The sequence below is a fragment of the Hippoglossus hippoglossus genome, chromosome 20 (assembly GCF_009819705.1).
Source record: "Hippoglossus hippoglossus isolate fHipHip1 chromosome 20, fHipHip1.pri, whole genome shotgun sequence".
Taxonomy (NCBI): Eukaryota; Metazoa; Chordata; class Actinopteri; order Pleuronectiformes; family Pleuronectidae; genus Hippoglossus; species Hippoglossus hippoglossus.
The window spans coordinates 16685815-16697514 of NC_047170.1; the positions used below are offsets into that span (position 1 = coordinate 16685815).

General features: G+C 42.5%; 3 protein-coding genes across 13 annotated transcripts in view; 2 read left to right on the plus strand and 1 right to left on the minus strand.

Annotated features, from left to right (window-relative positions):
- abi1a (abl-interactor 1a) overlaps positions 1 to 941 on the plus strand; it is a 39536-nt gene extending 38595 nt beyond the window's left edge. For all 10 annotated transcript variants that reach the window (XM_034572983.1, XM_034572986.1, XM_034572985.1 and 7 more), the window contains one exon: positions 1 to 941. In XM_034572983.1, the coding sequence (XP_034428874.1) occupies positions 1 to 176 (176 nt within the window). In that variant the 3' untranslated portion in view covers positions 177 to 941.
- Positions 856 to 6397, minus strand: pdss1 (prenyl (decaprenyl) diphosphate synthase, subunit 1). The gene is made up of 11 exons (XM_034572998.1): positions 6186 to 6397; positions 5583 to 5647; positions 5347 to 5479; positions 4914 to 5044; positions 4577 to 4718; positions 4378 to 4489; positions 4151 to 4260; positions 3967 to 4047; positions 3599 to 3712; positions 3408 to 3488; positions 856 to 3024 (listed from the first exon to the last, which is right to left on the minus strand). The coding sequence occupies exons 1-11, from the start codon at positions 6339 to 6341 to the stop codon at positions 2884 to 2886; spliced, it is 1266 nt and encodes a 421-aa protein (XP_034428889.1). The 5' UTR covers positions 6342 to 6397; the 3' UTR covers positions 856 to 2883.
- Positions 6396 to 11273, plus strand: LOC117754195 (protein adenylyltransferase SelO-like). 2 transcript variants are annotated; one of them, XM_034572981.1, is made up of 20 exons: positions 6396 to 6926; positions 7165 to 7419; positions 7506 to 7624; positions 7711 to 7839; positions 7943 to 8007; positions 8118 to 8174; positions 8285 to 8383; positions 8545 to 8612; positions 8715 to 8802; positions 8920 to 8989; positions 9072 to 9144; positions 9222 to 9305; positions 9390 to 9519; positions 9747 to 9791; positions 9896 to 9977; positions 10082 to 10174; positions 10405 to 10481; positions 10578 to 10621; positions 10741 to 10820; positions 10907 to 11273. In XM_034572981.1, exons 2-20 carry the CDS (start codon positions 7188 to 7190, stop codon positions 11027 to 11029), a joined length of 1758 nt encoding a protein of 585 aa, XP_034428872.1. In that variant the 5' UTR covers positions 6396 to 6926; positions 7165 to 7187; the 3' UTR covers positions 11030 to 11273. The 2 variants fall into 2 exon arrangements, with proteins under 2 accessions (XP_034428872.1, XP_034428873.1); XM_034572982.1 differs by having other exon boundaries at positions 6396 to 6623; positions 7174 to 7419.
- The last annotated feature ends 427 nt before the right edge of the window (positions 11274 to 11700 follow it).

Here is an 11700-nt window from a genome sequence, read left to right on the forward strand (position 1 = left end):
TTGTTGCCATCTACGACTACTGCCAGGACAAGGGCGACGAGCTGAGCTTCATGGAGGGCTCGATTATCTACGTCATCAAGAAGAACGACGACGGCTGGTACGAGGGCGTCAGCAACGGCGTCACCGGCCTGTTCCCCGGCAACTACGTGGAGTCCATCATGCACTACGCCGACTGACCCGGCAGCGACAGTACAGCCTATTTATTCAGTCATATCATAATCCACCGAGAGACAGACAGCAGCAATCCCCCCCGACTCCTGAGAAGCTTAGACGTAACTGTATGATTCCCCCCCATTTTTTGATATGACAGAATGTTCTTTCCCTGAATGATTGCAAATAAAATTTAAAGTAATATCTATTTAGTTTATTTTGGTGTTATATGGGCGGGTGGGGGACTTTTACGGAATATGTAAAAAAAAAAAAAGAAACAAAAAGAAAAAGGTTTGGACTGCACGTGCTCTCGCAGGCTGAACTAACACAGACCAAGCTGAAGGATGTACACGCTGCCTGGACAAAGATTCTGTGTTTTAGGGCTTTTGACGGAGCAAATCAAATGTTAGTGTCATGTACGCACCCTCAGTTGAAGTGTTGGTTGTATATAACGTGAGCTGCAGCCACTTCCTGTGATGTAAGTTCAGTGAATGTCGACTATATGATAAGTTTTCGCCCCCGAGGGCCCATTTGTACGGGAAACGAACACAGATGGCGGGTCGATAATTTACAAATTTAAATACTGTAAAGAAAAAGAAAATTACTCCTCTTGGCGTTAAAGCATGCTCAGTTTAAAGAGATATAATGTAACCTTGAGTTTATTGCCATTATGCTTCCATTATATTGTGTATTCACCTTTTTTTTGTTTTTTTTATTCCACTGTTGTTGTCACTGAACTTTTTCGACCCTGAAGTGAAATTTCAGGTCAAGTCTCACCTCTTAAAAAAAAACGCTCGTTTGCATTTGAAGCTAAAAAGTGAAATTTGCTCTGACGCTCATTTAGATCAAATCAAGAAATCACATTCCACAGTTTCTTTATGTCACATCACTGTCATGCATTAAAAACTAATCACAACAAGTCTGTGGGATCGTCTGGTGACTGGCAATAGGAAGAGCCGGCTCTGATAAGACCGTGGGGGGGCGTGCGGGCGGGGGGGAAAGGAAGGGGTGAGATTGTCGTGCCTAACACTGCCATGTGACAATTCAGACGTGATGTAGTCGACCAATAAACAACTCTAATACCTCCTCCGTCTTCTCAAAGCAACCACGACCTGCTCTGGGTTCCAGGGCCGTGTAAAATCCTCCGGGCGCCACAGGTTTACGCATTTCTCTTTAGTCCAATCAGCCAATCAGCATTAGGTTTCACTCAGGTCTCCGAATCATCTTGATGATGTCGTTCTCTTTCCTGTTTTGCCCTCCAACGCTCGTCTAACATCTAACAGCTGAAGCCTTCATGTTTTACCCATTTGTGTTATTTCCAATTATTAAAGTGTTCCAGCTCGATTTCATGGGTAGAAACATTGAAATCTATCTCTGTCTGCCCTTCATTTGTACATATGAAATGATTGAAAAATTAATGTACAGTCTTTTATAATAAACAATTCTATGTACAACATGCACGTGTGGTCACTGCGAGGAAATGAAGACGGCACAAAGTGGCTTAAATAAAAAACAAACCGTTGGATTTATTGAGCACAGTCGTTGCAGATGTTAAGGCCTGGGTTGTAAAACGGCACTTTGCTTTACAGAAGTTTCCTCAGAACATTTAACAAGTCAAAGAAACAGAGATGTGACCGTGGTGGTGCGGACGGATCTCAGAAATTCAAACACGGATCCGGACGAACACACCGATGATGATGATGATTATGCATCTTATTTGGAATTAAACAGAAAAATGCAGCAACTCCACATCTCAGGACGAGCGTGTAACCGACTGATCACCGAGGCGTGGGAGGCGGCTGCAGGTACAGTACTGTGACGCGGTGGCATCCGGTGATTTAAAGCAACACTATGAAACTATTTTTACCCTAAAACAGCAGCTTCAGAATGAGTTTGATGTTTTTAGTGACTGTGAATATGGAGAATGTTTCCTCTTTCATTCACTGAACGTGAGAAAAACTGAGTCACAGCTTCAATCCTCGGGTCCAACAAGTTGAAGAGTAAAGCTAAACTGGAGATCAGTTAAAAACACCCGGGTTTCCATCACATCACTGCCGATCAGGGAACCATTAAAACCCTGCAGAGTCATTTGACCCCAGAGTGAATGATGATTGAATCCATTCCCATCGCATTTTTAAATATGAAGAATTGTGAACACAGTTTTGTGAATTTGTCACAGCCGCAGCTCTCCTGGTTCAGGAAGCCGGGGATCATGGGTAATATGCACCATTCAGGAAGTGGGACTAAGCGTGTTTTCTCTACAGACATAATTAATGATGTGTGGCTGCAGGGGGCGCTGTTGTTCAGTCAACGTTTCATAGTGTTGCTTTAAGATTAATCTCAAAACCATCTCTTTGATTCCATGTAGGACCTGAAATCCAAAGGATGTGTGTTTATAAGCTTTACGAGGTGACTCAGCCTCGTGTGTATATTTTAAGAGTTTATGTCGAGTCATGAAACGACAGGAGTCAGTTCAGACAAGACCCCCCCCCCCAGGTGCTGTTCTGATCCCGTGATTCTGATTAGGTGCTCGGACACAAACGAGCTCGCTGCCATTCGCATTTGGCACTAAAACCAGCAGCAGGGGTCGATCTGAACCGAACGTCCATCGCTTCTCTCTCTCTCTCTCTCTCTCGATGTCTTCGTCCCGCCCTGTGCAGACACACGGGGCTCGGGGGGGAGTTTGCCTTTCTGCAGGTAGCTGCCTGAAGTGAAGCCCCGGGCACAGGAGGTTCATTTGTCTCTGGTGAGCACCATCTCAGTGAGCCTGATGAGGGCGTCTCTCTCCGGGGACGGCCGGAGCATACGGACGTGTCGGATGGCTTCTTGACCGTAGTGCCGGGCCAGGAAGTTGGTCTGTTCCACGCCATCACTCTAAAATAGGCAAAGAAGAAGAAGAAGACAGGGCGGTCGTGTTGTTTTCATCTTTTCAAGAACAATTTAATGAGCATTTATCTTCTGTCTCATCTGTTTTCTACCAATCTCCCAGGGAATAATTAACGGATCTTGATGAAAAAGAATCAGGCAAATTTAGGGAACTGATTAAATGAGTAATTTGTCTTGATTGAATTTAAGAGGATTGTTGGGCCTTGGCAGAGGAATGAGCTCTGCCATTGTAGTTTGAGGATATAACCATCTGTGACTCAAATATAAGGAGAAATCTTTGGAACATCTTTAATATGCAATCAAAAAAAGATGTCAGGACCTTACATGTAAATCCCAAAGACACTTTAGGTTCATTTGTTTACACTCTTTACCTGAAGGACGTATTTCCAGGCTCGATCCACATCTCCATCAGAGCTGAACCGTCTCATGATCATTGCATGAAGCTCAGGAAACTAAAAAAAGGAACATACACTGTTGGTAAAGAGGCTCACACATGATGCATGTTACATGATTTTGTTCAGGTTCAATGAAAACCAGTTCAAATGATGAATGTTGGTCTGACCTGCTGACAGGCGAACAGAACTGGTCCAGTGGCTAAACCCAGTTTGAGATCTGCAGCTGATGGTTTCCCCAGCTGACTGGCTCCTGATGTGAAGTCCAACACGTCGTCCACGAGCTGCCGACAGACACACAAACTCACAACTCTGCACCTCTGACATTTAATTTGATTCAACACACTGGGTGTATATATCATAAGCACAATGCAAATATGTGTTATCTGTCCTTAAAAAGGTAATTTAATATATATATAGTTTTGTTTTTTCTTCCTGAGAATATTCTTCTTGGAATTGTTGTTGCTTATTTGAAGATGTTTAATTGTTTTTATGATGTGATTTAGCAGATAAGGAGCCTGACAGAACAATAACGTACCTGGAATGCGATGCCGACATTCTTCCCGAACTGGAAGGCGATTTCATGAACATCCGGATCAGGGTTTACCAGAATGGAAACCTTAAAAAAATACAGGACAGGCAGTCAACAAAAATAATTTCATGCAGAAACTGAGGCTTCTCTCCATCTCTGTTGTATTTGTGTGGAGACAGAACGTACATACTGCTTTACAACTGTTTGCAATGAGACTCGCCGTCTTCTTGAAGGTTTTCTCGAGGTAGTGCTTGAATCGCTCGTTCTCGTTCTCTTTGGAGCCCAGCTGCATGAACTCACCTGGAAGCAGGACGACAATATACTTGATATTAATGAGCTCTTAATGTGCATAAATGGTTAATACAGGAATTGTAAAATCATTCAGTAATTGATGAGAATTTGAGTTCTTTACTTTACCTCTGACCAGGTCTTCTATGACTTGCGACAGAACCTTAACCACAGTGATGTTACCGATACGAGCCAACGCCAGGGAGGCGGCTGAGAGAATGAAATCTCCAGCCAAGATCGCCTGGACGAGAGGACACGTACATCATATACACATCTTAAAATAAAAAGTAGTGTTTCTTTGAGCTGGTTTTTATTTGACTTCAGTTACCTTTCTTTCACCCCACACTTCATGGATCGTTCCCTTTCCACGCCGCTTATGTGACCCGTCTATGACGTCGTCGTGCACCAGACTGGCGGTGTGGATCATCTCGGAGATCATGGCGATGGCCCTCTGCCCCGGGAGCAGATCTCTGCAGGGGACAAGTCACGACAGATTCCAGGAAGTGAGACGAAATAAAACCCTGAATGATTCATATAAAACTATTTAAAAGATCCTCTAACAAGGTGTGGTGCAACTTCACTGTATCAAAGGTCAGTTGTGGGCGAGCTGTGTCAGTAAATGGTGAAAACAATAAAGACATATTGTTATGATAATAAAGTCTCACCCTGCTCGGTTGCTGTGGATGTTGAGAGCCCGCGCCATCAGGACGACAATCATCGGTCGGATCGCTTTGCCTTTTCCATCAAAGTAGTAGTCACAGAGAAACTTCAGCTCTTCTTTAGACACAAACAGCTCCTGTGAAGAGAAGTCGTAAAAATGTCCGATATAAACATCTGCCAAACACCATGTGACAGCAGAATGTCTCCAGGTCATTTTTAACCAGCGTCTCCAATATCTGTATGTATGAAAGGTGCAAATTTGATTGACTGATAAGATTATTTTAGTTTAACAATAACAAGGTCAAAGTAAGAAAGGTTTAGATTAACACATGGTACAAGATTTTTATACAAAAACGTAAATATTAAAGCCATTTCTCATAAATATCCACATTTTATTGACTTTGTTGGCGTATTTGAAACATTTGATCAGAAACAAACCTTTTTGATATCATCGTATAAACTCGTCAGGTCTTTCTGGGCTAACGTGAACGGGTCCTTGACCTTAGCGTCGCTGTGTATCGTCCTGCAGCAGCACGGCTGTAGCGTGGGACACAGCAACCGGGGCTTGTGTCTGGAGAGAGAGATGCAGAAAACATTCAAATAGACCGAATCATACAGATCAGGGAATAGAACGTAAGAAATAAAGCTTTTGGTTGTGACACATCAGGACTCACCTGTTTAGAGATGAGGTAAAGTTGAATATTTGCAGGTTCGTCCGTGTGGATGACGACGGCTGTGCCTGAAAGTCAAAATGCAAATAGACAAAGAATAAATTCAGGAACCGGGCTGCAAATCAAACCAACGCAAATATATATTCTTAATGAATATCCACTACTGCAGTAGTAGTTTATTAGCATTTTCTAAAAGTCAGTGTTTTGTTGGGGGAGTCTGGAGCATCACATGAATGAATGTTGTGTTACAAACATCTAAATTAAATATAAAGTCGCTCAGACACTGGTGAGTGTGAGTCGATCAGCTGACTGGGGGTCAGATCTCAGAGGGACCGGTGTCAGGAGCAGATCTTGACCTTTAGCAGAAGTTCAACATGTTCACATCCCGCAACAAGTCAACGGTTCGTTTCAGGAAATGTCTCAAAAACACAGGAAACAGACGCAGCGGTTTCAACACAACATGATGTGAACGGTCACTGGGACAGAAGCGGATTCAAGCATCATCCACTGGGACCAGCTGGAGCCTTGGTTGCATATATGACCTTCCCGGGTTTGACAGCACTCCCTCCCCGCCCCTGTGTCCTCCTGCCCGGCCGCTACACTCACCTCGCTGCGGGGCCTGGAGCTCCAGGACGCCCGCCCCGGGGAGGACGCGGACAGAGCCGCAGACCTGCCGCTCACACGCCGCAGGGTCTCGAACACACCCGCACTCGTACAGTTTGTGCTCCAGCTCCGACAGCGGCTCCACCAGGGGCCCGCCATGACACCCGCTGCCGCAGCGCACGCGTCCACTTCGGGTGACACCTACGAGCGGAACCGGAAGCCGTCAGCGGGCGCCGGTTGATGACGCGGGGTAACACGGAAGTAGCGTTAGCCGCGTTAGTAAACAAGGAGCAACAGACGACTTAAAATGGCAGAAAAACATGATTTATTTCCCTTAAAGATTATTTATCTAAAATCTGAAACCCGGCAGTAGATTAAAGAAATGGTTGTTTCCCCCAGAAAACATTCAGCTGGTCGTGTTTGGGATCAGGCTAAGAGCTGGTTAGCTAACATTTAATATAACTACTAGCTAACTTTTATTTTTTAAGAACATTTTCACGAATGAATCGACTGAAATGATACAAAACTACTTTATTTACTCCGAAAAGACTTTACTGCTTTGTGTTTTAGTTTAGTTTGTATCTTAAGTGAAGTTAGGTTAATGAAAACTAAGCATATTTAACCTGTTAATTTGTTCACATTAGATAAGTTTGTTTACTCAAGTATTGAAGTACTATTGTAGGTGTTTGTACTTTTCCTGAGTACCGACATTTAACACTACCACTAAAACTCCACTAAAATCTGGCAAGTACTGCACTTTTTACTCCAAAACACGTATTCAACAACTTTAGTGACACAAAGATAAAATGTAAACAAACAAATGTGATGTTTGTTTTTATTTAACTATCCAGCTTCATATAAATGTCCAACAATCAGCTACAGCATGAAAATACTGTTCATACTTCAACGCATCAGTAATAACATTTCTATTGATTCACATATAAAACTATTTATATATAAAACTCATTTTTTCCTGTGTTATGTGCATCAGCTCTGTCCGTGGCCATGTGGAGTATCTACAGACTTCTAGTCTTTGCTCTGGCTGCAGCATCAGGTGTCACTCCTGTTCATCTCCTGGTGTTCTGTCCCAGCGCTGGACCCGACTGTCACAGCGATGACGACGCAGCATCAACCAGCGGGCCATCCCAACGCGCTGTCAAATCCAGGTGGAACGTGAATGTTTCAGAGCTCATTCAGGACCTGGACCAGTTCAGAGTGTCCTGTACGAAGCTACTCGGTAAAACTGATTCTGGTTTTTGCAGGTCAGTACAAAAACAAAGCACAGAACAGGAATAATGTCGTTTTTTTGTGTCGTCTGTGCAGAAGCGTTCCCAATCGATGAGGTCAGCGGAAACTTTGTTCACACGGTGAAGAACTGCATATTTTCCAAATCCATCCCGACTCCACTGAAAGGGCCTCTGAGCCTGGCAGCCGTTTCTAAGGTGGTGATTTAATCAGTCATCAGCCACATCACAAATTTCACCCTAAAATAAGGCAAATGAATTAATATCTGTTACTGTCTCAACAGGATGTCATCGAGGGGATCTTAGATCTGGATGTGGCTGTAACACAGTCCGATGAGTTCCGGCTTTATGCCAGCGGGGGCAGACTGCTGTCAGGATCTGAACCTCTTGCGCACAGATACGGGGGTCACCAGGTGAACATGAACTTTCCCCTGAGAATGAAATCTGTCAGCAGCTGTACATGATCTGAGGGCCAATCTGAGATTTTTATGGTTTTCCCTTTTCCCTCTCCACCAGTTTGGTTACTGGGCAGGTCAGCTGGGTGACGGTCGAGCACATTTCCTTGGTCAGTATTCCAACAGGTGAGAAGGTTTTGGAATTATACTTCAAGCACTGATATTCAAGGAGCATTCCCAGTTAAAGCTTGTACACGTTTTACTTATTTTACTTATGAAATTTCTCCATTTAATAGGAAGGGAGAAATATGGGAACTGCAGCTTAAAGGCTCTGGAAAAACTCCATATTCAAGGTAAGTTTTTTCCCCTTTACATTTTAATTTGCAGTATATATTAATTCAGACATAAAAATTTTAAATGGTGCAACTATCATAACACATTTCTGTCCTGAATCTTTCTCCAGGTCAGGAGATGGTCGAGCTGTGATCCGCTCGTCTGTCAGGGAGTTCCTGTGCAGCGAGGCGATGCATTTCCTGGGTGTTCCCACCAGCAGAGCTGCCAGGTAAGATCAACACTGATTAATGAAAAGACAAGAAACAGGCAGTGCTTCATTTATTATGTTTGATACCTGTGAAAAAGCTAAAAATCTGAATCCATAAAACAGGTTCACAAAGTTGAATTTTTGTCCTGTTATGAATCTGATGATTTCTTGCTTTGTTTCAGTCTAATTGTAAGTGAGGAGCCGGTGTTCAGGGATAAGTTCTACAATGGCAACGTGAAGACAGAGAGAGGTACAGACAAGATACGCAAAACCTAGATTTCACTCAGTATCAGCTGCATTTAATTTATCATTACATTGAATTATAAGTTCCACATTTTGTTTTGGACTCCAGGAGCTGTTGTTCTCCGTTTAGCAAAGTCCTGGTTTCGGATTGGATCGTTGGAAATTTTGGCTCAAAGTGGAGAGACGGATCTTCTGAGGTGATACTGGTCACATAATAATAATATACCTAAAAGTGTTATCTTGTCATCACGTCACTTTTTATTCCACAGAGTTTTCTGCAGAATAACAGTGTTTTAGTTTCCTGTTGATTTCAGGAAGCTGCTGAACTTTGTGATTGATGAACATTTCCCTTCTATCAGTTCAAATGACCCTGATAAATATTTGGTGAGTCACACAAAGACATTCTTCTCTCAATGCACCTGTGTACATGTATAATGACTTACTGAGGAATTCTGTGTATTTGTAGGTGTTTTATTCCACGGTTGTAAATGAAACAGCACATCTGATTGGCCAGTGGATGTCTGTTGGGTTTGCACATGGTAAGAGTCCAGCTGAACATTTTACCACCATGTTTGTTTTTACCTTTACTCATATACATCATGTGCCTTTCTAACAGGTGTGTGCAACACAGACAACTTCAGTCTCCTGTCCATCACCATCGACTATGGACCGTTTGGCTTCATGGAGTCCTATAACCCCAGTGTGTTTGATGCATTTCAGTTTTTATTCAATTATCTCACTGCCCCAGTTTTCTCAAAACCTAAAAAGACCTGTAACGTTGCAGATTTCATCCCCAACACGTCGGATGATGAGGGCAGGTACAGAATAGGAGCTCAGGCTGATGTCGGACTGTTCAACCTGGAGAAGCTCCTCAGTGCTCTGAGTCCTGTGTTTACACATAAACAGCAGGAAGAGTAAGACAACCTGTGAACTGCAGTTTATTTGCTTGAAGAAGGCTTTAAGTAACATCTGACTTATATTGACCTCTATTGGCCAACAGTAGAAATTGCAGCAACAGCTGATCTTTTCTGCTTTATTCTGTAAAATAAAGGTTTTCATATCTGCATTATTTTTGCTCCTTCAAAGAACAAGTTACTCTCATAAAATACAATTGCTAACCTTCTTCTCTTTCTGTTTTCAGAGCTAAAATCATCTTAAAAGGATTTGTGAATATTTACCAGATGAGGTGAGCTCCATGTGAATCTGTCTGTTCCACATGTTCATCCTCATCCAACCCATGGCTGTTATAGTAATGTTATTTATTTAAACAGATTTATTCATGTGTTTCAGGATTCACCAGATATTTAAAGCCAAACTGGGGCTTCTTGGTGAAGAGGAAGAAGATAGTTACCTTATTCCCTTCCTGCTTCAGGCAAGTCATCTGCAAGGTCAATTTAACTGCATTGTTTGTTAACTGGCTCTGTGCAAACAGTGTTCCCCCCCAACTCCCAGTATAATTTGTGTTTGTCTTCCCAGATGATGGAGGACACGGAGTCAGACTTCACCATGACCTTCAGACAACTCAGTGAAGTTTCACACCTGCAGCTGCACAACAGGAACTTCGCACAGGTAAAGTGTTAAATTCTACTTTTAGATTTAGTTTTAAAGTCGGTGACAAATAAGAGACGTTAAAATGTTTGCCCCTCCAGGACCCCACGGAAATTTATATAACACAGTTTCCGATTAATACTTTAATTTACGTTACGAGTTGATTATAATTTCTGCTTTTGGAGATCACACAAAAAGCCAGTGTATCTATTTGTAGGCATGTTTTTGTGATTTTTGTGTGTTTGTTTTAGATGTGGGCTCTTGATGATTTATCAACGCATCAGCACTTCTCTGATTGGCTCAACATGTACCTCCTCCGCATCAGCAGGTGAGAACAAAGAGGTCAAAGTCAGACTGTGTGTTAGTTTGGAAATAAAGGTTTCACTGAAATCTTAGTTTTTTTTCCCTCTCCCTCTTTCCTCAGACAACAAAATGATGGTGATGTGAATCGTCAAAACAGAATGAAAAGTGAGCCACTAAATCTTCATATTAATGTTGATGGAAGATAATGTTTCTGACATGTTATGATGTTGAGACTCGAAGAATCTGGGAGAGTTTCATCTGGTTCTATAAAATCTCTTGAACAGATGTGAATCCCAGATACGTGCTGAGGAACTGGATGGCAGAGTCGGCCATAAGAAAAGCTGAGATGAACGATTTCTCTGAGGTAAATAGATAAGTGATGATAAGTGTTTCAAAATGTCACTACAGTTTATTTTTCTCTAACCGGCTGTGACATTTACCTCCCACTAGGTAGAGCTGCTGCACCACATCCTGTCCTCTCCCTTTGTTACACAAGAGACTGCAGAGGAGGCGGGCTATGCAGCAAGACCTCCTTCGTGGGCTCAGAGGTTAAAGGTCAGCTGCTCCTCATGAGTGGATACAGCAAATGACTCAAATGAAGATGTCTCAACTTTACCTGATGTTTCGTGCGTTAGCTGAGTGGAACACATTTCCTCCAAAATGTCAAGGTCATGGGTGTTTCTAGTTATTTTCTGCCAAGAAAACCCCCTGTGTGGGGATACAGTGACCTACAAAGATCAGATTATTTAGCTGATGATATTGTTTCCATCCTTTTTTTCCATTTGACACTGAAATAAAGACGAAGCTGCTGCTTTGAGAGGCTGTTCTGTTGCGTTTTTTATGGATCCAGGCTCATCTACAGTTTAGTTCCACTGTATTCACAGACAGTTTGCACACAGCAGAGGTACAACATGGAAACTAGGTCCTGTACTGTTAGAAATGTGGGTTTTGTTCAGTTATCACGACAAGAAAAGCAATTTAAAGTTGTCAGTTTGGGAATTTGTGGCCGTCTGGCAGGTGGCACATTATCTCTATTTACTGACATTTTATGGAGCAAACGATTAATCCTGGAAATAATCTCCACATTTCTGAAAATGAAAGTAAATCGTTACCTGCAGCCGTAGCTGGATTATGTAGACTTTCAACATTTGTTTTATCATCATCTTTTATGTATAATTCACTCAACTCGCATCATTGTCCGACTGGACAATGATTCAGTCCAGTCAAAATGTTCAGTTTGTCTT